The 27,694-nt window shown below is 39.6% G+C and overlaps 2 protein-coding genes across 2 annotated transcripts in view; one reads left to right on the forward strand and one right to left on the reverse strand.

Moving 5' to 3' along the window:
* Nucleotides 1–3: 3 nt before the first annotated feature.
* The window catches only part of LOC133537964 (gap junction alpha-8 protein-like), a 135,117-nt gene continuing 107,426 nt past the window's right edge, over nt 4–27,694 (forward strand). Inside the window, exon 1 of the mRNA XM_061879157.1 lies at nt 4–13. The gene's annotated coding sequence lies outside the window, so the exon portion shown is untranslated. The remainder of the gene's footprint in view (nt 14–27,694) is intronic.
* gja5a (gap junction protein, alpha 5a) overlaps nt 2,999–27,694 on the reverse strand; it is a 47,649-nt gene continuing 22,953 nt past the window's right edge. Inside the window, exon 2 of the mRNA XM_061879156.1 lies at nt 2,999–7,662. Coding sequence (XP_061735140.1) covers nt 6,471–7,601 — 1,131 coding nt within the window. The 5' untranslated portion in view covers nt 7,602–7,662 and the 3' untranslated portion in view covers nt 2,999–6,470. The remainder of the gene's footprint in view (nt 7,663–27,694) is intronic.

Consider the following 27,694-nt stretch of genomic DNA (forward strand, 5'->3'; position numbering starts at 1 on the left):
CACAGCGCAGCAAGTATTTATTTTTTATTCTTTGATAAAAGGCTGTGAAAGGCTTGTTCGATACATAGGACAAACATGCTGGGTCTTAGGAGGATATGAATATGTGCAAGTTTGAAACATCAACGTGATGAAAATATAATATAGTTCAGGGGGCACCAGGTCGTCTGTAAGGACCAGATGAGTAGCCCGCAGGCCTGTTCTAAAAATAGCTCAAATAGCAGCACTTACCAGTGATCTGCCTCTATTTTTTAGATTTGATTTATTTACTAGCAAGCTGGCCTCGCTTTGCTTGACATTTTTAATTCTAAGAGAGACAAAACTCAAATAGAATTTGAAAATCCAAGAAAATATTTTAAAGACTTGATCTTCACTTGTTTAAATAAATTCATTTATTTTTTTACTTTGCTTCTTATAACTTTCAGAAAGACAATTTTAGAGAAAAAATACAACCTTAAAAAGGATTTTAGGATTTTTAAACACATATACCTCTTTACCTTTTCAATTCCTTCCTCTTCTTTCCTGACAATTTAAATCAATGTTCAAGTAAATTTATTTTTTTTATTGTAAAGAATAAAAAATCAAATTTAATTTAATTCCTCATTTCAGCTTCTGGTTTTTCAACGAAGAATATTTGTGAAATATTTTTTCAAACTTATTATGATTAAAATAAAAAAAATTCTGGCGAATCTAGAAAATCTGTAGAATCAAATTTAAATCTTACTTCAAAGTCTTTTAAATTTCTTTTAAATTTTTTGTCCTGGAAGATCCAGAAGAAATAATGATTTGTCTTTGTTAGAAATATAGCTTGGTCCAATTTGTTATATATTCTAACAAAATGCAGATTGTATTTTAACCTATTTAAAACATGTCATCAATATGTTAAAATTAATCTTAATCAGGAAAAATCACTAATGATGTTCCATAAATTCTTTTTTTAATTTTTTCAAAAAGATTCGAATTAGCTAGTTTTTCTCTTCTTTTTTTCGGTTGAATTTTGAATTTTAAAGAGTCGAAATTGAAAATAAACTATGTTTCAAGATTTAATTTTAATTTTTGTCCTGTTTTCTCCTCTTTTAAACCGTTCAATTAAGGTTTTTTTTTTTTTTGTATCATTTATTCTCTACAAAAAACCTTCCGTAAAAGGAAAAAAAATGTACGACGGAATGACAGACAGAAATACCCATTTTTTTATATGTATGTATATAGATTTATTTATTAAAGGTTAAATGAGCAAGTTGGCTATTTCTGGCAATTTATTTAAGTGTGTATCAAACTGGTAGCCCTTCGCATTAATCTGTACCCAAGAATTAGCTCTTGGTTTCAAAAAGGTTGGTGACCCCTGATCTAGTTTAAAATGAGTAAATAAGGTGATGATGTAATATGATAAAATAGGAATTACATTATATGCACAAAGGCCCACAGACACAAAACAAACAAAAGTGATCCAAATGACACATTTATTGGCGTGTGATGGAAAAGAGATGACAACTGATGCATTTTAATGAGAAAAAACACAATTGTATTAAATATGAATGAACCAGACTCAGTAGATTAATTGCTATGCCACACTTCAAAGGCTGCAACGTTTACTGCAAAAAGTAGGGATACATAACCAGTGCAAGGATACTAATATAAATATGAAGACAATACTTGAAATCAAAACACTGTCGACATCAAGTAAAAGAAAAATAAACGAAAAAAACTTTGACAAATAAGTGCAGGGTCGCCACCTGGTGGCCAAATATCCTCACGACAGGCATTCCTGGAATTTAGTGTACAGCAGGGGTGTCAAATTCAAATACAGAGTGGGCCAAAATTTTAAACGGAACAAAGCCGTGGGCCAAGGTTGAACAAATTAACCTTTTAATAGGGACCCAAACAAGTTTTGCATTAAATATTGAACAAGCAAGGCTTATATAACTTTAGTAACATGCAAAATCCATTTTCATATAATAATTATGATTAAAAAAATATCAATGGCATATCAAATAAAATTTAAATAAACATTTTATGCCTTTTTTTCTATTTGCAATTTTCTGAGGTAATTATCAATTTTTTTCACAGGCTAATAATAAATTTGAAAATAAAATAACAATGAATGAACCAAACATTCAAGCCTTGAAGTAGCAAGAGAAAATGCAGGAATAAAACGTTAATTATTGGTCAGTTTGCTGTAAGTTTCCCGGAAGACTTAGTGCAGCAAGGGGTTCTGGGTATTTGTTCTGTTGTGTTACGGTGCAGATGTTCACCTGAAATGTGTTTGTCATTCTTGTTTGGTGTGGGTTCACAGTGTGGCGCATATTTGTAACAGTGCTAAAGTTGTTTATACGGCCACCCTCAGTGTGACCTGTATGGCTGTTGACCAAGTATGCATTGCATTCACTTGTGTGCGTGCGTGTGCGTGTGTGTGTGTGTGTCTGTGTGTGTGTGTAAAAGCCTCAAATATTATGTGACACGCTGTTAGTATTGAGGAAAAGCGGACGTGATGACAGGTAGTAGAGAACGCTAAAGGCAGTGCCTTAAATGCACGCCCCCGATATAGTTGTCCAGGTGGAAATCGGTAGAAATTCGGGAGAATGGTTGCCCCGGGAGATTTTCGGGAGGGGCACTGAACTTCGGGACTCTACCGGGAAAATTAGGAGGGTTGGCAAGTATGAGTATTAGCGGTGAATGCGGTGTTACAGCGGCACCGACGCTGTATAACACCAGCGGGCCAGCTCTAATGCTAAATGGATATTGCCTCAAGGGCCAAATTAAATTACACGTCGGGCCAGATTTGGCCCCGGGCCAGAGTTTGACACCCATGGTGTAGAGTGTTTCAGCACCACAGCTGTTACGTGGGCTCCATCTAGACTTGAATTGTTTAGTAATTTTATCAAAACAAAGCTATATTAGAAATGTATACAATAATTGTACACAGATAAAAATTCTTAATCAAAGTTTTGCTTGGATTCAATTGAATTGAAAAGCTCCCCTTTAAGTCATACCTGCAAGCCACATATTTCAAACTACTGGTACTAATGTATCTTTTTTTTTTCACACACATTTTTGTACTTGGATGGCTTTTCTTCATAACATATGTTTAATCCTGTGACTCATTAAGGCACTGGATTCACTGTGATCCAAGGCCACCTTCACAGCACATTATTTAAAGTGCACCTATTATGCATAAACAACTTTATTTTAACCTGTTTGTGTCTGTTTTTGTGTATTTGGGATCTGCATAAGTGCAAAAAATTTAAAATAAAAAAATGGAGGCATGGCGGAAATGTTCTATAAAACAATCTTGCCTTCCTTCATACCAGAACAAAAATATCAACCCAACACTTTTTGCTTTTGCTCCCATTTTTCATGACTTGAACTCCATCCATTTTCTACCGCTTATTCCCTTTGGGGTCGCAGGGGGGCGCTGGTGCCTATCTCAGCTACAATCGGGCGGAAGGCGGCGTACACCCTGGACAAGTTGCCACCTCATCGCAGGGCCACAGACAACATTCACACTCACATTCACACACTAGGGCCAATATAGTGTTGCCAATCAACCTATCCCCAGGTGCCTGTCTTTGGAAGTGGGAGGAAGCCGAAACCCGGAGGGAACCCACGCAGTCACGGGGAGGACATACAAACTCTAAACCAGTGGTTCTTAACCTTGTTAGAGGTAACGAACCCCGCCAGTTTCATATGCGCATTCACGGAACTCTTCTTTAGTGAAAAATAAATGTTTTTTTTCTTAATTCTTTCTCGATTTATAAATATTGATCATGAAATGATGTTACTATATTAAAGACATACTAATAAAGGTATATTTTACGAACAGAAAGTTACAGGATTGGTGCACATGATCCCATGTTTACATCTCATTGTGCAACATGTGAATGTTTAGTGGGAACTATCGGAAAGGGGTACAAATTATTTCCAAAGCAGGAACCCCACCCAGATATACAATACAAGTACACAGCTAATGAAAAAAAAAAGTTATATAAGAAAAAAATCCCATTAAAATGACTGCTGTCATTTGATTATAATAATAAAAACACTTAACTTGGTATGCTGCACAAGTGTGCTGCTGGTGTGGCCGCAGTGTGCCCATCTGACGTCGCTCACATGTCCTCCACTGAATGCTCAAGTAGTTTTTGCATTTGCTCACGCATATGGAAAATTAGAGGGAACATTGTTTGGAGGTATCCGTATGTGGAGGGAGGTGTGGCCAGCCCGCCTGCAGAAGCAAAGGTCACCGCCTCTGTCTATGGTGCGGAGGACGAGCACAATCGCATGAAGGTGGGGCATGTGCTGACGGCGAGACACAGCCGACAGTGAGCGGCCGAGAGAGGATACGGACGTGACTGAAAAGTCACGTTCTGCGGGAGAATGACTTTGAGAAAATCTATGAGCATTAAAAATGTTGTTAAAAACTGCACGCTTGGCTGCTGTGAAGTGTATGTCAGTGAGACCGGTAGGAAGCAACGGCCATACTATAAAATGCAGATAGGGAGAAGTTTTTATTTACACGATGAGTTGGGTGAGTGCCGAACCCCTGAGGCCAACTCGCCGAACCCCTAGGGTTCGATCGAACCCAGGTTAAGAACCACTGCTCTAAACTGAAAGATCCCGAGCCCGGATTGAACCCAGGACTACTCAGGACCTTCGTAATGTGAGGCAGACACACTAATCCCTCTTCCACCGTGCTGCCCATGACTTGAACTCAAAGATCTAAAGCGCTTGTAGTATACACAAAATACCTATTCTCAAATATTCACAAATCGGTCTAAATCTGTGTTAATGAGCACTTATTCTCGGCCAAGATAATCCATCCCATGTCACAGGTGTGGCATATAAAGATGCTAATTAAACAGCATAATTATTGCACAGTTGTATCTTAGGCTGCACACAATAAAGGGGCCACTCTGAAATGTTCAGTTTTATCAGACAGCACAATGCCACAGATATCCCAAAGTTTTATGGGAGTGTGCAGTTGTCATGCTGACTGCAGGAATGTCCACTAAAGCTGTTGCCCGTGGATTGAATGTTCATTTCTCTACCGTTCGCCATCTCCAAAGGCGTTTCAGATAATTTGGCAGTACATCCAACCGGCCTCACAACAGCAGACCACATGTAAACGACACCAGCCCAGGATCTCCACATCCAGCAGGTGCTCCTTAATGATCGTCTGAGACCAGCCACCCAGACAGTTGCTGCAACAGTTGGTTTGCATAAAGCAAACAATTGACAAAATATAAACGGCTCCTTTCAGAGTGGCCTTTTATTGTGCACATCTGTGAAATAATCATGCTGTTTAATCAGCATCTTGATATGCCACACCTGTGAGGTGGATGGATTATCTTGGCCAATAAAATGCTCACTAACGCTGAGTTAGACAGATTTGATGAACAATATTTGGAAGGAATATCCACTGAAGACATCAAAACTATGGCACCTGTGAAGTGAAAACCCTTTCAGTTGACTACCTCTCGAAGCTCAACAAGAGAATGCCAAGAGTGTGCAAAACAGTAATTAGAGTAAATGGTCATTTTGAAGAAACTAGAATATAAAACATGATTTCAGATATTTAATTAGTTTTTGTTAAGTACATAACTCCGGATGTGTTCATTCATAGTTTTGATGCCTTCAGTGACAATCTGCAATGCAAATAGTCATGAAAATAAAGAAAACCCATTGAATGAGAAGATGTGTCCAAACGGTATGTCGTACACGTTTTACGTCTCATGAAAATTGGGAGCAATAGTAAAAGTGTTGCGTTTTATATTTTTGTTCCGTATACTTCCTCCAAACGAGCTGTTTGCAATTTGCCCAATTTGTGACGTTTTTCCCAAGTGTGACGTCAGAGGAGATCTCCGTCTTCAGTAGAGACTTACTCGAAGAGCTCTGCGCGAGTCCGCCATTGTAGTCCGATGCTGTAGTCAATTCGCTCCTTCTCTTTTTCTATCCTCTTGTTGTGGGGCAGACTGGCTCATACAAGCAAATGCATCCTCCTACGTTGCCATTTCTAGTATAAAGTAGTGCATAGTTTGAACTTATATCAGTCAGTAAACTCCATATGGAAGTGCTAAAAACGACAACAAAAATGGCGAGGAGAAAAAGCAGTCACAGTGGAGGCACGTTATTATGAAGAGACGGTCAGAATGGGTCTTGGAAAATGGTCTGTAAAACGAAAACAATGCAAAATTTTGATAAAAAGAACCACCATTACATGTTATGTAGACCTCAAGGAAGTTTTTTAAATGTAGAAAAAAGTCATGACCCCTTTAAGTGAACACATGTCCACTTTTTTAGGTCATTCTCGCCTTTTTATCGGCGTTTCATATTCCAAAATGTGCAATAGTGAAGAATCCCACCTGCTACCCTGTTCTCTGTAGTTCTTGAGTCAGTTTTGGGGGTAAAAAAAAAAAGGTCCCCAAAGGTGGTCAAGGAGTTCATAACTATCGGATGGTCCATCTTTTTGGGCCACTTTGTTAAACGGCCAGGTCGTCTTGACGAGCCCGACTTCCGCTGCTTCCGCTCGTCTTGCTCAGACGTCGTTTGTCCCTGGTGTACCCTGAATGCAGCGCGGGCAGCGGGTGGAAGTTGTTGTTGTGGTTGGGGAGCTCCTCGGGCGCCTGCTGGTACCTCACCAGGAAGTCCCGGTCGTCCTCCAGGTTGTCGCGGCTGTGGTGGCGCTCGGTGGCCAGGTTGGCCGAGTTCTGCTGCAGCGCCACCCTGTTGCTGAAGGGGTGCGAGGCCATGGAGGTCATGGACGCCATGGGGGTCATGGAGGAGGTGATGGCGCAGCGGATGAAGTCAGGGGGAGGCGTGGGAGGGTCCGAGGGCGGAGGCAGGCTGTTGTGCTCCAAGGCGGCGTCCACGGCGTGTTGCGCCCTTTTTCGCCGGATGCTCGACCTCACGCTCTTCCAGCCCAGGTAGTAGAGCTCCAGCACAGATAGCGCCAAAGACACGGCGGCCACCACCAGCATGAAGACGATGAAGATGTTCTTCTCCGTAGGGCGGGACATGTAGCAGTTGACCGGGTTGGGGCACGGCCACGACGTGCACAGGTAGAGCGCCTTGAGGAAGACGCCGTAAATCAAGTACTGGATGACGGTGAAGATGACTTCCATGGCGGTGCGGATGAGGATGCTGAGGACGTAGGTTTGCAGCAGAGCTCCTTTGAGGCGGACGCGGCTCGGCCTTTCCGACATCCCCCCCTGCTGCAGGTACTCCTTCTCCGCCTCCAGGTCCGCCCCGCCGCCCTCCGCACGGGCCTCCCTCTCCTCCTGCTCCCGCCGCCGCCGCTTCTCCTCACTGCGTACCGTGTGCACGGCGTGGCCCATGTAGATGAGCGACGGCGTGGAGACGAAGACTATCTGCAGCACCCAGTAGCGGATGTGGGCGATGGGGAAGGCGCTGTCGTAGCACACGTTGGTGCAGCCGGGCTGCTGCGTGTCGCACAGGAAGTCGCTCTGCTCGTCCCCCCAGGACGACTCGGCCGCCGTGCCCAGCACTAGGATGCGGAAGATGAAGAGCACGGTGAGCCAGACCTTCCCCACCGAGGTGGAATGCTCCTGAACCTCCTCCAGGACGTTCCCCAAGAGACTCCAGTCGCCCATGATGCTTTAGGGCGGGGGTGGGGCAGCACACCTGAGACACAGTAGGGGGCAGGTGAGCCCTCTGAAGGGGGGCAAGACAAAAGAAAAGAACATAATGAGGTGGTTCGGTACCATATTGAGTTACTTCGATGTTCAAAATGGCTGCTTCATTAAGAGGCGTTAAAAATAAAAAAATAATAAAAAATAACTGTATCCAGCAAACCCCCCCCCCCCCCCCCCCCGACCCCATAATACAGTGGTTCTCAACCTTTTTTCAGTGATGTATCCCCTCTGAACTTTTTTTTTAATTCAAGTACCCCCTAATCAGAGCAAAGCATTTTTGGTTGAATAAAAGAGATAAAGAGGTAAAATACAGCACTATGTCATCAGTTTCTGATTTATTAAATTATATAACATTGCAAAATATACCTCATTTGTAGTGGTCTTTCTTAAACTATTTGGTAAAAAAGATATAAAAATAACTAAAAACTTGTTGAAAAATAAACAAATGACTCAATTATAGATAAAGATTTCTACACATAGAAGTAATCATCAACTTAAAGTGCCCTCTTTGGGGATTTTAATAGAGATCCATCTGGATTCATGAACTTAATTCTAAACATTTCTTCACAAAAAAAGAAATCTTTAACATCAATATTTATGGAACATGTCCACAAAAAAATCTAGCTGTCAACACTGAATATTGCATTGTTGTATTTTTTTTTTTTTTTTTTTTTTTACAGTTTATGAACTTACATTCATATTTTCTTGAAGTATTATTCAATAAATATATTTATAAATTATTTTTGAATTGTTGCTATTTTTAGAATATTAAAAAAAAAAATCTCACGTACCGCTTGGCATTCCTTCAAGTACCCCCAGGGGTACGCGTACCCCCATTTGAGAACCACTGCCATAAAGGACAAGCCATGAATTGATTAACGTGGACCCGACTTAAACAAGTTGAAAAACTTATTCGGGTGTTACCATTTAGTGGTCAATTGTACGGAATATGTACTGTACTGTGCAAACTACTGATAAAAGTATCAATCAATCAATCAAAAAAGCGGTTTAAAATGGATGGATCGATGGATGGATGTACAAAATTAGGGATGCGGCTATTGAAAAAATTGGATACAACACACTTTATACCAGGGGGTCCCCAAACCTTTTGACTGGGGGGCCGCATTTGGTTAAAAAAAAATTCTGTGCGTGTGCGTGTGCGTGTGCGTGTGCGTGTGCGTGTGCGTGCGTGTGTGTGTGTGTGTGTGTGTGTGTGTGTGTGTGTGAGAATATATAGTTTAAGGTTTTTGTGGTTTATCCCTTATACCAGTGGTTCTCAAATGGTGGTACGCGTACACCTGGGGGTACTTGAAGTTATGCCAAGGGGTACGTGAGATTTTTTAAAAATATTCTAAAAATAGCAACAATTCAGAAATCTTTTATAGTTATATTTATTGAATAATACTTTAACAAAATATGAATGTGAGTTCATAAACTGTGAAAAGAAATGCAACAATGCAATATTCAGCTAGAATTTCTTGTGGACATGTTCCATAAATATTGATGTTAAAGATTTCTTTTTTTGTGAAGAAATGTTTAGAATTAAGTTCATGAATCCAGATGGATCTCTATTACAATCCCCAAAGAGGGCACTTTAAGTTGATGATTACTTCTATGTGTAGAAATCTTTAATAATTGAACCACTTTATTATTCAATCACTTGTTTATTATTTATTATTTGGAATTACATAATCTCCCACGGCACACCAGACTATATGTCTACAGTGGTTAAAAAACATTGCCCTAGTCCAGTAGTTCTCAAATAGGGGTACGCGTACACCTGGGGGTACTTGAAAGTATGCCGAGGGGTAGGTGAGATTTTTTAAAAATATTCTAAAAATAGCAACAATTCAGAAATAATTTTATAAATATATTTATTAAATAATAATTCATCAAAATATGAATGTGAGTTCATAAACTGTGAAAAGAAATGCAACAATGCAATATTCAGTGTTGACAGCTAGATTTTTTTTGTGGACATGTTCCATAAATATTGATGTTAAAGATTTCTTTTTTTGTGAAGAAATGTTTAGAATTAAGTTCATGAATCCAGATGGATCTCTATTACAATCCCCAAAGAGGGCACTTTAAGTTGATGATTACTTCTATGTGTAGAAATCTTTATAATTAATTAAATCACTTGTTTATTTTTCAACAAGTTTTTAGTTAGTTTGATATATTTTTTTTCCAAATAGTTCAAGAAAGACCACCACAAATGAGCAATATTTTGCACTGTTATACAATTTAATAAATCAGAAACTGATGACATAGTGCTGTATTTTACTTCTTTACATGCGTGGGTTCCCTCCGGGTACTCCGGCTTCCTCCCACTTCCAAAGACATGCACCTGGGGATAGGTTGATTGGCAACACTAAATTGGCCCTAGTGTGTGAATGTGAGTGTGAATGTTGTCTGTCTATCTGTGTTGGCCCTGCGATGAGGTGGCGACTTGTCCAGGGTGTACCCCGCCTTCCGCCCGATTGTAGCTGAGATAGGCGCCAGCGCCCTCCGCGACCCCAAAAGGGAATAAGCGGTAGAAAATGGATGGATGGACATCTTTTTTTTCAACCGAAAATGCTTTGCTCTGATTAGGGGGTACTTGAATAAAAAAAAAATTCACAGGGGGTACATCACTTAAAAAAGGTTGAGAACCACTGCGTTACACAATACCCAATCCTTGGGTAGAGCGGTATATATGTTGGGTCAGGAAAAATACAAGAGGCTATATCATCCCTACAAGCCTGTTTTACAAGTTTCCCTGCTCGTTGGGGGATTTTTCTCAGAAACAGGCTTGTCGGGATGATATAGCCTCTTGTGTTTTTTCATGACCTAATATTGTATATATATATATATATATATATATATATATATATATATATATATATATATATATATATATATATATATATATATATATTCCAAGCACGATTATGTCACGTTAGCGATGGGAAAATGCATTTTTAGACAATATGAATTGCCTGAGCAGCTAGGATACACCAAGAGTAACCAGCAGTAGAAAAGGATTGGAAAGGACAAATTAAAAAAAATAAAAAATAACTTGGGACTTCCTGTGGGCCGGATTTTGGACGCTGGCAGGGGGGATCTGGCCCGCGGGCCGTAGTTTGCTGCTCTATATCCTCATTGCATATTTTGGGGATAATCGTTGAAATAAACAAAGGTTTTTTTGGTTTGCCATGAACGGTATTGTTTTTTTCTATTGAAACCACATTATCAACATTGAAATTGCACTTTTACCATGAATGCCTTTTAATAATAAAAAAATTAAAAATCTCGGCTGTTCACTGCCGCACAGTCTCACCACCCACTCACCACCGCTTTCATGTACGCTCTATATCAGGGGTCTCAGACACCCGGCCCGTGAGACGTTATTTTGCGGCCCGCACCTTGATGTATAAATTTACTGTTAGTGTGGCCCGCAAGTTTTATATGAATGGCGCTTGACAGCATTATATTTGTCATATTTGCTATAATTACCAACCCTCCCGAATTTTCAGGGAGACGCCGGAATTTCAAGGCAATCATTAAAGGGTAATCATTCCCGCGCACATCTGTCAGTTTTCATCCAAACAACAATGTTCAATGGGTGCCGTGTTGACACTGCCTTTGACACCCTCTACAACTTGTACTAACAGCGTACCATTCCAGACATTTCTGTATTTGGCTTTTAGGAACACAAGTCATAGCATTCACCTTTGTCATCAAACATACAGCATACAGTCTCAGCCACATGTTCTGTAAGGTTTCTGCAAACACGTGTCAGTGACTGCAAGACATACTCACAGGTCACACCGACAGTGGCGGTATAAACAAGTTTATCACTGTTACAAATATGCGCCACACTGTGAACCCACGCCAAACAAGAATGACAAACACATTTCGGGAGAACATCCACACCGTAACACGACATAAACACAACACAACAAATACCCAGAATCCCATGCATCCCTGACTCTTCTGGGCTACAATATACACCCCGCTACTACCAAATCCCGCCTCCCCACCGCGTCCGTCGAGTTGGAGAGTTAGGGCTGCAAGGTGTTCTGGGTATTTGTTTTTTTGTGTTTATGTTGCGGTACAGTGCGGATGTTCTCCCAAAATGTGTTTGTCATTCTTGTTTGGTGTGTGTTCACAGTGTGGCGCATATTTGTAACAGTGATAAACTTGTTTATACGGCCACCCTCAGTGTGACGGTATGGATGTTGATCAAGTATGTTAAGTCAAAAGCGATGACATGATGTAAAGGCGGTAAAGAGAGGGCTAACACGGTACTCTTATGCTTATGTTGACTGAGTGAAAATCAGGACAAATATTTCGACAACGTTTACGCCGGGAAATTGTCGGGAGATGTACTTAAATACAGGAGTCTCCTGAAAAAATAGGGAGGGTTGGCTAGTATGTTGCTAGGGTGGGAAAGCCGTTCAAAGAAGGTGAGTGCGGCCCAACCTCACCCAGTGTCTACATCCAGTGGTCCCCGGGCAAATTAAGTTTGAGACCCCTGCTCTGTAGCAATTACGTCCGCCTGTTTAAAATTACAGGCACTGTATGCGGTCCAGATTATATACATGTTTATTACATTTTTATTAAATGTTTTAATTATAGTAATTATTAATAATCAAACAGTTAATCAAAGCAACAGAATTTTAATCAAAGCTTTTCTTGAATCAATTTAATTACGTGCAGCCCACGAATCCACCTAAAAATGTTTAAAACATCAAAATGGGAATAAATAACAAATCAAAACAAACTATTTAAATTAATACTAAAAATAATAAACTAAAAATAAACATAAAAAAATAATCCCAAAAAGTACGCATCTAAATTAAATTTAAAAGTAAAAAAATAACCTGATTAAAATATTTTCTTAGTTCCAATGTCTTAGTAATTTATCTTTTGTAGCAGATATTGAAATACAGTTTTAGTCTGAATGAAGAAAAACTACAAATGTAGTAAAAATGTGAAAACTAAAACTTATAAACTACATAATGTAAGTCTAATATACCGTATTTTTCGGAGTATAAGTCGCACTGGAGTATAAGTCGCATTTTGGGGGGAAATTTATTTGATAAAATCCAACACCAAGAATAGACATTTAAAAGGCAATTTAAAATGAATAAAGCATAGTGAACAACAGGCTGAATAAGTGTACGTTATATGAGGCATAAATAACCAACTGAGAAGGTGCCTGGTATGTTGACGTAACTTATTATGGTAAGAGTCATTCAAATAACTATAACATATAGAGCAGGGGTGCCCATTACGTCGATCGCGATCGACTGGTCGATCTCGGAGGGTGTGTCAGTCGATCTCAAGCCAGGCATTAAAAAATATACATAAAAATGAGCAATCATCAATCATACCAAGACTTCACTTTCGTCAGTTGTTTGACATTCTCGGCACCCGAGGATCTTGTGAGATGACGCTGGCTGCTGCAAGCTCATATTTAAGAAAAAAATCACTAACAGGGCGGACGCAGAGAAACACATTTTATTTCTAGAGACTCCGTACCTACTGTCAAAACTCTAAAGACCGACTGCACACTTCCTGTCTTCACCATAAAAGACCTGTTTCATCCTGCCTGTGCTAACAAAATAAGAGTCTCAGAAAGCTAGCGTGCACAAGCTAGCAAGCTACGGAGTTTGATGCCAATGTATTTCTCCCCCGCCCTCAGCGACCGCTTTCTCGCTTGCTTGCCCACCCGCACTCTCACTGACGTCACTCACCTGCTGCCAGACATTAAAGGGCCACACACACATGCTACTCTCATAACAAAGTGTTTAAAAACGATTATGCAAGTTGGACAAATGAGATGCCAAATCCAACCACTTTCATGTGGTATTGGACAGAAAGGAGGACTTTTTTTTTTCTTCCATTTGAAAATGCGGACGTTATCAGCACCACTGTCTAATTCCAATCAATGCAAGTCATCAGAATCAAATACACCAACTTATATTCTTGTCTTCATGAAAGAAAGGAATCTATGTGTGTTAAACATGCTTGTATTATCATTAAACACCATTAACTTGTTAACAATAATGTCTCTTTCATAAATAATTAATTATAAATTATAAATAGGAATGAGGTAGATCTCCTCGACTTGGTCAATTGAAAAGTAGCTCGCCTGCAGAAAAAGTGTGAGCGCCCCTGATATAGAACATGCTATACGTTTACCAAACTATCTGTCACTCCTAATTGCTAAATCCGATGGAATCTTATACGTCTAGTGTCTTACGTGAATAATATTATTTGATATTTTACGGTAATGTGTTAATAATTTCACACACAAGTCGCTCCTGAGTATAAGTCCCACCCTCGGCCAAACTATGAAAAAACTGCGACTTATAGTCCGAAAAATACGTTAATGTCTCACTGTAAGGTACTCACGACTTAGACAGCCATAAAAGGGGTGAATAGACAAATAGATGCTCTAAATTCCTGGTAGTGTCGTATGTGTGCGTGCGTATGTTCGCGTGTGTGTGTGTGTGTGTTCATCCTCACAAACATAAGCACTGTCCCTGTGCATGGCTTGAGGACTGGACATTTCACGGCATGAACAGCGTTTTCTATAAGAGTCCACAGTAAAAAAAAGAAGTTGTTGAGTGGGACTAAAGTACACCACATGCTGGTTTTAGAACTAACTATTAGTTTAATGAAATGTATAGCATTACATTAGTGCCTTTTTTAAATCCCGGCATATGCATGAGTGACAAACATGCGCGGGTGAAAGGCGGCCAGTGGGCAAGTCAGCTCTAGGAGAGCGTGTCCTTCCACTCTGCACATTGGTCTGCATGTAGCCTCCAGCACACCTCCCTAACAGCTACACCACAGCAGCTTGTCCTCCTCCACCCTAAAACCTCCTCAGCAACTCATCTTTCCATCCTTTGAGCATTAGTGAATTTGGCCCGGACCCAAACATGGCGCCAACAAGCTGGCGATGACCCTATAAGGCGGCTTTATGAACGGAGGCCATCGTTAAGATGTCAGCGCAGCTCGTCGAGGGCCTGACCTCCGACCCCACTTCCAACTTGGAGATTAGCGATATTTACAAGCTTTGGACACCCCCCCCCGCTACCTTAAAGGGGAACATTATCACAATTTCAGAAGGGTTAGAACCAATAAAAATCAGTTCCCAGTGGCTTATTTTATTTTTCGAAGTTTTTAAAATTTTTTTACCCATCATGAAATATCCCGAAAAAAGGCTTTAAAGTACCTGATTTTTGCTATCTGTTTATCCACAATCCATTTTCCTGTGATGTCACCGCGTGACGCCAATACAAACAAACATGGCAGATAGCACAGAAAGATATAGTGACATTAGCTCGGATCCAGACTCGGATTTCAGCGGCTTAAGCGATTCAACAGATTACGCATGTATTGAAACGGATGGTTGGAGTGTGGAGGCAGATAGCGAAAACGAAATTGAAGAAGAAACTGAAGCTAATGAGCCATATCACGACAGACAAAGGCAACGAGGACGAATTCGGCGATCGCCTTCTAACCAACGATTGCATCTTTTGACCACTGGAGCAACTTAAATCTGTCGATTGGTAAGTGTTTGTTTGGCATTAAATCTGCGTGGAGGGAAAGGCTGGATGCAAATATAGCTACAAATGAGGCATAATGATGCAGCTAGCCTAAATAGCATGTTAGCATCGATTAGCTAGCAGTCATGCCAAGACCAAATATGTCTGATTAGCACATAAGTCAATAACATCAACAAAACTCACTTTTGTGATTTCGTTGACTTTATCGTTGGAAATGCGTCTGCTTTGAGTGTGGCAGGATATCCACACATTCTTGCCATCTCTATGCCATCTCTGTCGTAGTATGGCTATCGTCGGTAAAATGTGCGGAACAAACAAGGGACTTTCGCATCTTTTGACCACCGGTGTACTTGAGTCCATCGATTGGTATGTGTTTGTTTGGCATTAAATGTGGGTGGAGGGAAAGGCTGGATGCTAATATAGCTACAAATGAAGCATATATGTACATATAGTTATCCTAAATAGCATGTTAGCATGTCGTGACCATTGATATGTCTGATTAGCACACTCCACGTAAGTCAACTTGAATCCGTCTCTGACGAGGCATGATGTCTTCAAGGTACGGAAAACAGTCGAAAAAACGGAAAATAACAGCTGATTTGATTCGTTTGTAATGTGTTTGAGAAAATGGAGGATTGCTTCCTGTTGTGACGTCACGGGTGAAAGGTCATTGCTCCGACAGCGAACAATTGAAAGGCGTTTCAATCGCCAAATTCACCCTTTTAGAGTTCGGAAATCGGTTAAAAAAACATATGGTCTTTTTTTCTGCAACATCAAGGTATATATTGACACTTACATAGGTCTGGTGATAATGTTCCCCTTTAAGCTACTGCGCTACTTGGCAAAATCAAAGAAATGATCAGTAGAATTAGAAGCGAAACAATGAATGAATGGAAGGAAGTTAGAATGCGGCTTACCATTCCTCTTCTTTGTCATCCATGGGCGACTCTTTCCATGTCAACCACGACAAGAATGCTCCACCCTACAAGGCTTTGATTGAACCAGCCGACACTGACGTTGCTTCTACTGCGTGTGTGTGAGAGAGAGGTGTAAATGACCATGACCATGTGTCTACCACTCACTCCCTCACTCCCTTTTGTCTCCCTATCATCTTATCAGGTTTATATATGGTAATAACTGCCAGGATGACTATTGCTAGTACACCGAAGTGTGAGAAAGTGAGTGTTACTGTACGACTACACTGAAAAGAAGCACTGGCACAAGTATGAGAAAAAGTCATAGTGTAATGCAGTATAAAAAGTAACGGTATGAAAGGGGAAATCATAATGGCATGAGGAAAAAAAAGTTAATTGGGAAATAAATCATAATGTCGAGGAAAAAATGTTAAAGAAAAACATGGATATTATAACAAACCCTTCCTAATAATTGTGGGCATGTCGTTAGAAATGATTAATGATTACAAACAAATATGTTATGAGAATGCAGTAGTACTGTGAGAAGAAAAGTTGGATTTTTTGTGAGAAAAAAAATATGTTGCAAAAAACCAAAGTCATAATTTTATGAGAACAAAATTGTAACACAAGCAGATTTTTTTTTTATGTTGTGAGAAAAAAGTTGCAATGTTGAGATAAAATGACAGAAAAGTCATAATGCTATGAGAAAAAAGTTATTTTAGGATACATTTTTCATTTTAATTGTTAATTGTTAAATTATTCTGAGGACAAAAACATCAGAAAAATTCATATTATGAGATAAAATGTTGTAATTTTCTGGCTTGCCATGACAGTTTGTGTTTTAGTTTTTCTTCTGTGTGTGTTTAGTATTTCCTGTCCTTAGTTCCTGTCAGCACTCTTATTTTGGTTCAGCTTCCTGTTTGTCTCCCTGTGTGCTGATTTCCCCCAACTGCGGCTGATTGGCACCTGGCCACACCTGGTGTTTATCAGCCTGGTTCAATTTTACTTGCTTTGTTCCTCCAGTCAGTGCTGGATTATTGTTGTCGCTACGTGTCGTGTCGTATCGTATCTTGTCTATGCAGCGTTGCGGTAAGCTATCCAATCCAATCCACTTTATTTATATAGCACATTTAAACAACAATAACGTTTCCAAAGTGCTGCACAGCCATGTTAAAAACAATATTAAAAAAACAATATTATGCTCCACCACTGACTGAATTAAAACAAAAAATAAATATAAAACATATATAAAAAAAACAATATAAAAACATGATTAAAAACTATTTTAAAGGGTAAAATCAATTAAAACAGTAAAATAGAAATCAAAGTGTATAAAAAAAACACAGAGGACAACAGAGGACAGAGGACTACACAACTCACGTAGTGTTAAAAGCCAAAGAATAAAAGTGGGTCTTAAGACGAGACGTAAAACACTCCACTGTGGAAGCAGTTTGAACATGGAGGGGCAAAGTGTTCCAGAGCTTAGGGCCGACCACAGAGAATGCCCTGTCTCCCCTGGTCTTAAGTCTGGTCTTGGGCACCACGAGCTGGAACTGCTATATTCGATAGTAGTTTGTAGCTTATTGTCTTTTGTTCCCTGCTTCCAAGTTTGTTTTCTTATTACAAGTACGACTTCTGTTTTCCTGCTAGATACCTGTTAGCTTCCACGCTAGGTTTTTTTGTTTGTTATCCGCCCACGTGCGCGCTTTTTGTTTGTACCCTTTGTTGGTTTTTGTCTTCCATCCATCCATTTTCTACCGCTTATTCCCTTTCGGGGTCGCGGGGGGCGCTGGCGCCTATCTCAGCTACAATCGGGCGGAAGGCGGGGTACACCCTGGACAAGTCGCCACCTCATCGCAGGGCCAACACAGATAGACAGACAACATTCACACTCACATTCACACACTAGGGCCAATTTAGTGTTGCCAATCAACCTATCCCCAGGTGCATGTCTTAGTGTTTTAAATTAAATCATGTTTTCTCACTCCATGCCTGCCTCTATCTCTGCATTTTGGGGTTCGTCAACAACTAACTTTGATAGTAATGTCATTAGATAAAAGTAATAAGTTATGAAATAAATTATGTATGAGAAAAAAGGTTTATAGTGTCATAAAATAGAGAATGAGAAAATAATTATATATGAGGAAAAAAAAGTCATATGATAAAAAAAACGTTATTGTTATGAGAAACGAGTTATGGAAAAGGTTGCACTAAGAGGAACAAGTCATTTAATGAGAATGAAGTTGTAATATTATGAAAAAAAAACATGATCGAAAATGTTAAGCTGTAAAAAAAAAGTTATAGTATGAACAAGTAGGATATATGAGGAATCTGTTTTAAAAATATGGGAAAATAGTTGTTAAATAGTGTTAAAATTATATAAGGGATTAAACTCATGTTGTAGGAAAATGTCATTGTTATGAGAGTGTTTTGAAAAAGTTGAATTATGATGAAACTGTCATTGTTATGAGAATACAGTTGTAATATTGTGAGAAAAATAGTATCACAAACAATAATTCCGTGAGACAAAGGTTTTAATGCCAGAAGAAGTTACATTTTAAGAGAAAAATGTAGTAGTGTTAAAATAGTAGTGATTTAGAAATTTTTTTTATTTTTAAAAAGTGTATTTAAAGTTGTAATATTATGGGTAAGGAGTTGTGGTGTAATGAGGACAAGTCAATATTATGAGAAAAAAGTTACACTGTGAGGATGAATTAGTTATGAGAATATAGTTGGAATATTGTGAGAAACAAACACGAGAAAAAGTGATATAAGTAAAGTGATAGACTGAGAAAAAATATAACAAAAACATGAAAAATAAATTATTTTATTGTGAGAAAGCTTGAGAAAAATTTATGAGTAAAGTAATATGAGATACAATGTTGAAATATAATTACAAAAAAGTACTAAAGTTATGAGAAAAAAAATATTTAATGAAAAAAAGGTTTAAACTATTATAAAAAAGTGATACAAAATGACAAAATATATATGATAAAAAAATTATTTTGTATTATTTTGATGAGAAGAAATGTGTACTATTTGTAAAAAATAATTTATGTAAATTGAAATATTGTGAGAAAACATGATCAAAAATGTAATGTTATGAGAAAGAAGTTATAGTATGAAGATTAATTTATTATAGTTGTACTGTGAGGAAATGATAAAAAAAAAGGAATATGTAAAAATCAGGAAAAAGTAAAAGTGATGTGTTTTTTTTACGACGGGTATAAAAAGATTTACAGAATGAGAAAATAGTATACAAGAGAAAAAAAAATATTGTGAGAAAAACTAAAAAGTTCAATGAAAAAAGTTACAATATGAGCAGAACGTAAATTTATAAGAATAAATTCGTAATATTAAGAGAAAAGATTATAATCTAAGTAGTAACAAAACAAAACTATATTTGTGTGGTGTTCTATAATCTATTGCTGTGGTTTATGTGCAAAACCCCAAACCAGTGAAGTTGGCACATTGTGTAAATGGTAAATAAAAACAGAATACAATGATTTGCAAATCTTTTTCAACTTATATTCAATTGAATAGACGGCAAAAAAATATATTTAATGTTCAAACTGAGAAACATATATATTTTTTGCAAATAATCATTAACTTAGAATTTAATGACAGCAACACATTGCGAAAAATTTGGCACAGGGACATTTTTACCACTGTGTTACATGGCCTTTTCTTTTAAAAGGGAACATTATCACCAGACCTACGTAAGCGTCAATATATACCTTGATGTTGCAGAAAAAATACCATGTATTTTTTAACCGATTTCCGAACTCTAAATGGGTGAATTTTGGCAAATTAAACGCCTTTCTATTATTTGCCCTCGGAGCGATGACTTCACAACGTGACGTCACCTAGGTAGTCAATCCGCCATTTTCTCAAACACATTACAAACATCGAGTCAAATCAGCTCTGTTATTTTCCGTTTTTTTGACTGTTTTCCGTACCTTGGAGACATCATTCCTCGTCGGTGTGTTGTCGGAGGGTGTAACAACACGATCAGGGACGGATTCAAATTGACTTACGTGGAGTGTGCATCGATTAGCACGGCATGCTAATCGATGCTAACATGCTATTTAGGCTAGCTGTATATACATATTGCAGCGTTATGCCTCATTTGTAGCTATATTTGCATCCAGCCTTACCCTCCACCCACATTTAATGCCAAACAAACACTTACCAATCGACGGATTCAACTTGCACCAGTGTCAAAAGATCCGTAAGTCCTGTTTGGTCTGCATATTTTACCGGCCATGCTACGACAGACATGGCACAGAGATGTATGGATACCCTGCGACACTCAAAGCAGATGCATTTCCAACGATAAAGTCAACAAAATCACAAAGATGAGTTTTGTTGATGTTATTGACTTATGTGCTAATCAGACATATTTGGTCGCGGCATGACTGCCAGCTAATCGATGCTAACATGCTATTTAGGCTAGCTGTATGTACATTTGTAGCTATATTTGCATCCAGGCTTTCCCTCCACCCACATTTAATGCCAAACAAACACCTACCAATCGACTGATTTAAGTTGCTCCTGCACATTTTACCGGCGATGCTACGACAGACATGGCACAGAGATGTATGGATACCCTGCGACACTCAATCGTTGGTTAGAAGGCAATTGTCAAATAGCTTCAATAGCTTCAATTTCTTCTTCAATTTCGCTATCTGCCTCCATACTCCAACCATCCGTTTCAATACATGCGTAATCTGTTGAATCGCTTAAGCCGCTGAAATCCGAGTCTGAATCCGAGCTAATGTCGCTATATCTTGCTGTGCTATCCGCCATGTTGGCATCACTAAATGACGTCACAGGAAAATGGACGATTGATTTAAAGATAGCGAAAATCAGGCACTTTAAAGCCTTTTTTCGGGATATTCCATGATGAGTAAAATTTTGAAAAAAACTTCGAAAAATAAAATAAGCCATTGGGAACTGAATTTTATTGGTTTTAACGCTTCTGAAATTGTGATAATGTTCCTCTTTAACAATACTCAGTAAAAATTTGGGAACTGAGTAGACCACTTTTTGAAGCTTTTCAGGTGGAATTATTTCCCATACTTGCCTGATGTACACCTTAAGTTGTTCAACAGTCCGGGGTCTCCATTGTGGTATTTTAGGCTTCATAATGTGCCACACATTTTCAATGAGAGACAGGTCCGGACTACAGGCAGGCCAGTCTAGTACCCGCACTCTTACTATGAAGCCGCGCTGTTGTAACAAGTGGCTTGGCATTGTCTTGCTGAAATAAGCAGGGGTGCCCATGATAACGTTGCTTGGATGGCAACATATGTTGCTCCAAAACGTGTATGTACCTTTCAGCATTAATGGTGCCTTCACAGATGTGTAAGTTACCCATGCCTTGGGCACTAAGACACGCCCATACCATCACAGACGCTGGCTTTTGAACTTTGTGGCTATAACAGTCCGGATGGTCCTTTTTCTCTTTGGTCCGGAGGACACGACTTCCAGTTTCCAAAAACAATTTGAAATGTGGACTCGGCAGAACCCTTTTCCACTTTGCATCAGTCCATCTTAAATGAGCTCGGGCCCAATGAAGCCAGCGGTGTTTCTGGGTGTTGTTGATAAATGGCTACTTGCACTTATAGATGTAACAACAAACTGTAGTTACTGGCAGTGGTTTTCCGAAGTGTTTCTAAACCCATGTGGTGATATCGTTTACAGACTGATGTTGGTCTTCAATGCAGTACCGCCTAAGGTATTGAAGGTCCGTAATATCATTGCTTGTGTGCAGTGATTTCTCCAGATTCTCTGAACCTTTTGATGATATTACGGACCTTAGATGGTGAAATCCCAAAATTCCTTGCAATAGCTCGTTGAGAAATGTTGTTCTTAAACTGTTTGACAATTTGCTCACGCATTTGTTCACAAAGTGGTGACCCTCGCTGTCCCCATGTTAGTGAATGACTGAGCAATTCATGGAAGCTGCTTTTATACCCAATCATGGCACCCACATGGGTCCTGTCCAGTGTCGGGACCCAGGATGGACCGCTCGCCTGTGTATCGGTTGGGGACATCTCTGCGCTGCTGATCCGCCTCCGCTTGGGATGGTTTCCTGCTGGCTCCAATATGGACGGGACTCTCGCTACTATATTGGATCCACTTTGGACTGGACTCTCACCGTTATGTTAGATCCACTATGAATTGGACTTTCACAATATCATGTTAGACCCGCTCGACATCCATTGCTTTCGGTCCCCTGGGGACCACATATGCGGTCCTCTCCAAGGTTTCTCATAGTCATCATTGTCACCGTCACCGACGTCCCATTGGGTGTGAGTTTTTTTCCTTGCCCTAATGTGGGCTCTACCGAGGATGTCGTTGTGGTTTGTGCAGCCCTTTGAGACACTTGTGATTTAGGGCTGTATAAATAAACATTGATTGATTGATTGACATGTTCCCAATTAGCCTGTTCACCTGAGGGATGTTCTACTGTAAATAAGCGTTTGGCGAGCATTCCTCAACTTTCTCAGTCTTTTTTGCCACGTGTGCCAACTTTTTTGAACCATGTTGCAGGCATCAAATTCCAAATGAGCTAGTATTTAAAAAAAAACAATACCAAAGTTTATAAGTTTGAACCTTAAGTAGCTTGTCTTTGCAGTCTATTCAATTTCATATAGGTTGAAAAGGATTTGCAAATCATTGTATTCAGGTTTTTATTTACGATTTACACAACGTGCCAACGTCACTGGTTTTGTGTTTTGTAAATGTATGTGAGCAGTTGTGGTGTGGAAGTGTTAGAGCAGTGTGTTTTTGTGTTTGTGTGCTTTATTGTATTGTATGTTTTCTGTATTTTTGTCCGGACCCCCTTGAAAACTAGTTGCTGCATCTCAAGGAGCTATCCCTAATAATTTGAATTGACTTGTATAAAAACAATGTTACAACTGGGAAAAGTTGTAACATCATGAGAATAAAGTCTTAATAACATGAGGAAAAAGGTCCTAAAATGTACGGGAATCAAATATGGCAAAAGTGTGTGATAAAAGTGTTGTGAGAGGGAGCACAATGTTGGAGCGTCACGATGGGAGCTTGCATGTTGCCTGGAAGTGAATCACAAAGCGGGAGGAAGGGAGTGAGAGTCCAGTGGGGACAATAGCAGGAGGTCGTTCATGGAAACGACCATGTTCTTATCGTCTACCACGTCGTCCACCTGCATGAGCGCCAACAATGCATCACCTGGAGGCTACGTCGGACCTCTACGATAAGATGAAATGTTAAAATGGTGGTTTTTCTATTATTCATCCATGGTGTAATCCTATGTGTGTTACATATACAATACTCAAAACCAGTGAAGTTGACACGTTGTGTAAATGGTAAATTTAAACAGAATACAATGATTTTCAAATTCTTTTCAACCTACAAACCCCGTTTCCATATGAGTTGGGAAATTGTGTTAGATGTAAATATAAACGGAATACAATGAATTGCAAATCCTTTTCAACCCATATTCAGTTAAAAGCACTACAAAGACAACATATTTGATGTTTAAACTCATTAACTTTGCTTTTTTTTTTTGCAAACAATTAACTCAGAATTTCATGGCTGCAACACGTGCCAAAGTAGTTGGGAAAGGGCATGTTCACCACTATGTTACATCACCTTTTCTTTTGACAACACTCAATAAACGTTTGGGAACTGAGGAAACTAATTGTTGAAGCTTTAAAAGTGGAATTATTTACCATTCTTGTTTTATGTAGAGCTTCAGTCGTTCTCCGCTGTCGTATTTTACGCTTCAAAATGCTCCACACATTTTTGATGGGAGACAGGTCTGGACTGCAGGCGGGCCAGGAAAGTACCCGCACTCTTTTTTTTTTTTTACGAAGCCACGCTGTTGTAACGTCCATGATAACGTTGCTTGGATGACATCATAGCACCCGTCCAAAGGCAAAACCTAGTAACTCACTTCTAGCTGATTTTGAGAAAACAAAGGAAAACCAATCTATCTTGATGCTGTCTTACAAAGATCTACAAAGTCATCAAACGTATAGATGGTTTCTTGAGCTTTCATTTTCTTGCCGATTGAGCCATGGATTGAATCTGCTCTCATGAACGTGTGCCCTTTCTCCAGATATTTTATTACAATCTCGGGTGGGCCCCATTCTGCGTTTGCACATTGGGCAAGAGCCGTGTACAGCGTCCAGTTTTTTTTTTGACCTCCACAGTTATCTGCCCAAAAGAGTATGCAAGGGGGAAGAATCAAGAACAATACATTTAATGAAGGTGCTTGCAACGTCCTGGGCCAATCTTCCAAATATCCCCTCGTGCCATAATATCACATAATCAGGTTGTCCGTCGGCCCCCATTCGTGCAAATGTCTCATTAAAGACAATAAGGCGACTGACAAAGAAGCTCCGATTGGTCCCTTGAGATACTAGGTTTTTCTGTTGTATCTATGCGGTTACGTGGTAGTTGCTAGGTCCTGCCATGCGCGTAACAGCTTACTTACGGAACAAATTACAATATCGCATACACTAATGTAAAGCATGTCACCTAGGAACTCCAAAATTATTATCAGCTCAGTTTTGACCAAAATTGAGTTACTGGGTTTTGCCTTTGGACGGGAGATATGTTGCTCCAAAACCTGTATGGACCTTTCAGCATTAATGGTGCCTTCACAGATGTGTAAGTTACCCATGCCTTGGGCACTAATACACCCCCATACCATCACAGATGCTGGATTTTGAACTTTGCGCCTATAACAATCCGAATGGTTATTCTCCTCTTTGTTCTGGAGTCACCACGTCCACAGTTTCCAAATATAATTTGAAATTTGGACTCGTCAGACCACAGAACACTTTTCCACTTTGCATCAGTCCATCTTAGATGAACTCTGGCCCAGCCAAGCCAGCGGTGTTTCAGGATATTGTTGATAAATGGGTTTGGTTTTCCATAGTAGAGTTTTAACTTGCACTTACAGATGTAGCAACCAACTGTAGTTACTGACAGTGGTTTTATGAAGTGTTCCTGAGCCCATTTGGTGATATCCTTTACACACTGATGTCGATTTTTGATGTAGTACCACCTGAGGGATCAAAAGTCCATAATATCATCGCTTACGTGCAGTGATTTCTCCAGATTCTCTGAACTTTTTGATGATTTTACGGACCGTAGATGGTAAAATCCCTCAATTCCTTGCAATAGCTCGTTAAAACGGGGTTTGTATATTCAATTGAATGGACTGCATAATGTTCAAACTTAATTTTTTTTTTGTGCAAATCATCATTAACTTAGAATTTAATGGCAGCAACACGTTGCATAAAAAATGGCACAGGGGCAATTTTACCACTGTGTTACATGGCCTTTCCTTTTAACAACACTTAGTAAACGTTTGGGAACTGAGGAGACCAATTTTTGAAGCTTTTCAGGTGGAATTCTTTCCCATTCTTGCTTGATCCATCCATTTTTCTACCGCTTATTCCCTTTGGGGTCACGGGGGGCGCTGGTGCCTATCTCAGCTATAATCGGGTGGAAGGCGGCGTACACCCTAGACAAGTCGCCACCTCATCACAGATTCTTGCTTGATGTACAGCTTGAGTTGTTCAACAGTCCTGGGTCTCAGTTGTGGTATTTTACGTTTCATATTGCTCCACACATTTTCAATGCGAGACAGGTCTGGACTACAGGCCGGCCAGTCTAGTACCCGCACTCGTACTATGAAGCCACGCTGTTGTAACACGCTGTTGACGCCCTTGAAATAAGCAGTGGCGTCCATGATAACGTTGCTATGTTGCTCCAAAACCTGTATGCACCTTTCAGCATCAATAGTACCTTCACTGCTACTTTCATGCAGGGTTTCATGACCAGCAGGCACTCTAACGCACCCGACGGAGCAATAAACGTAAAAAAATACACTGAACGACCCAAAAAATTACTTATCACCCTCATTTTGCCAAAGTCTTCATTAGGTGGCTGCCTCCAATGTATTTGTAATAATTTTCAAAAATTCATTGGCTGCACCCCCTCTCCCTGAAGGTATTTACACAACTCCTGCTACCTCAACAGAGCAAAAAACATTACCAAGGACAGCACACACCCTGGCTTCCACCTGTTCGACCTGCTACCATCAGGCGGGCACTACAGGTGCATCAGAGCCAGAACAAACTCAGAGACAGCTTCTTTCCCGGAGCAATCCCCATCTTGAACTCATACTTTTAATAAATAATTCACCCCTATTCAAAATCCTACCCTAATCCCCTACTGTGCAATATTACCCTTCTAGTGCAATACGTCCGACACTGATTGTTATTGTTACTTTATTACTCTGGTACTCTTGTTCTGTATATTGTACAGTATTTTGTATATTGTACAGGATTGCTTATTTTTTTTATTGGATAGTAGTCTGTTTATTTCACCTCTTATTTTTTATCTTAATTACCACTTGCGTGTTATTTGTTTCCACGACCGCACCTTAAAGGCCTACTGAAACCCACTACTACCGACCACGCAGTCTGATAGTTTATATATCAATGATGAAATATTAACATTGCAACACATGCCAATATGGCCTTTTTAGTTTACTAAATTACAATTTTAAATTTCCCACTGAGTTCTTGTTGAAAACGTCGCAAAATGATGACGCCTGTTTGTGACTTATTGGTTGGAGGGGACATATTAGCCCAGCACCACTTACGGCTAAAAGTAGTCTCTTTTCATCGCATAATTACACAGTAATTTGGACATCTGTGTTGCTGAATCTTTTCCAATTCATTCAATTAATAATGGAGACTATAAATAAGAATGCTGTTGGTGGAAAGCGGTGGATTGCAGCTGCCTTTAGCACCGAGACACAGCCGGTGTTTGTTTGTTTTGTTGTGAAGCTTTAACACAGAGCGGTCAAGCGAACATGTTTCTCTACATCAACCAGCACGTTTTTGGATGGGAAAATTGTGATATTAGGTCAGCTCTTACCGGAGACTTCAGTGGATTATGGGACCTCCTGCAGCAGCTGTCAAAAAAGCAGCTCTGATCTTGGCTCCTCCATGGCTTCTCTCAGAGACTCTGGCGTTCACCGCAGCCATCTGATTTTCAGGTATGACTTTTAGAATCTCACTAAAATACTATTAACACAATAAGAAAATAAGGGTTTTTTCAGAATTATCCTAGTAGATGTGTCTATTTACATCTGAAAAGCTACCACTGCTGCCGCCCGGAGCCGTCTCTCTTTTTTTTTTTGTGCCTCACTCTAACTTTCCTCATTCACGAATCTTCATCCTCGCTCAAATTAATGGGGAAATTGTCGCTTTCTCGGTCCGAATAGCTCCTGCAGCTGGAGGCTGTGATTATAAACAATGTGAGGATGTGAGGAGCCCTACAACCCGTGACGTCACGCGCACATCGTCTTCTACTTCCGGTAAAAGCAAGGCTTTTTTATTAGCGACCAAAAGTTGCGAACTTTATCGTCGATGTTCTCTACTAAATCCTTTCAGCAAAAATATGGCAATATCGCGAAATGATCAAGTATGACACACAGAATGGACCTGCTATCCCCGTTTAAATAAGAACATCTCATTTCAGTAGGCCTTTAAATTGGAGT

The sequence above is a fragment of the Nerophis ophidion genome, linkage group LG19 (assembly GCF_033978795.1).
Source record: "Nerophis ophidion isolate RoL-2023_Sa linkage group LG19, RoL_Noph_v1.0, whole genome shotgun sequence".
NCBI classification, from domain to species: Eukaryota; Metazoa; Chordata; class Actinopteri; order Syngnathiformes; family Syngnathidae; genus Nerophis; species Nerophis ophidion.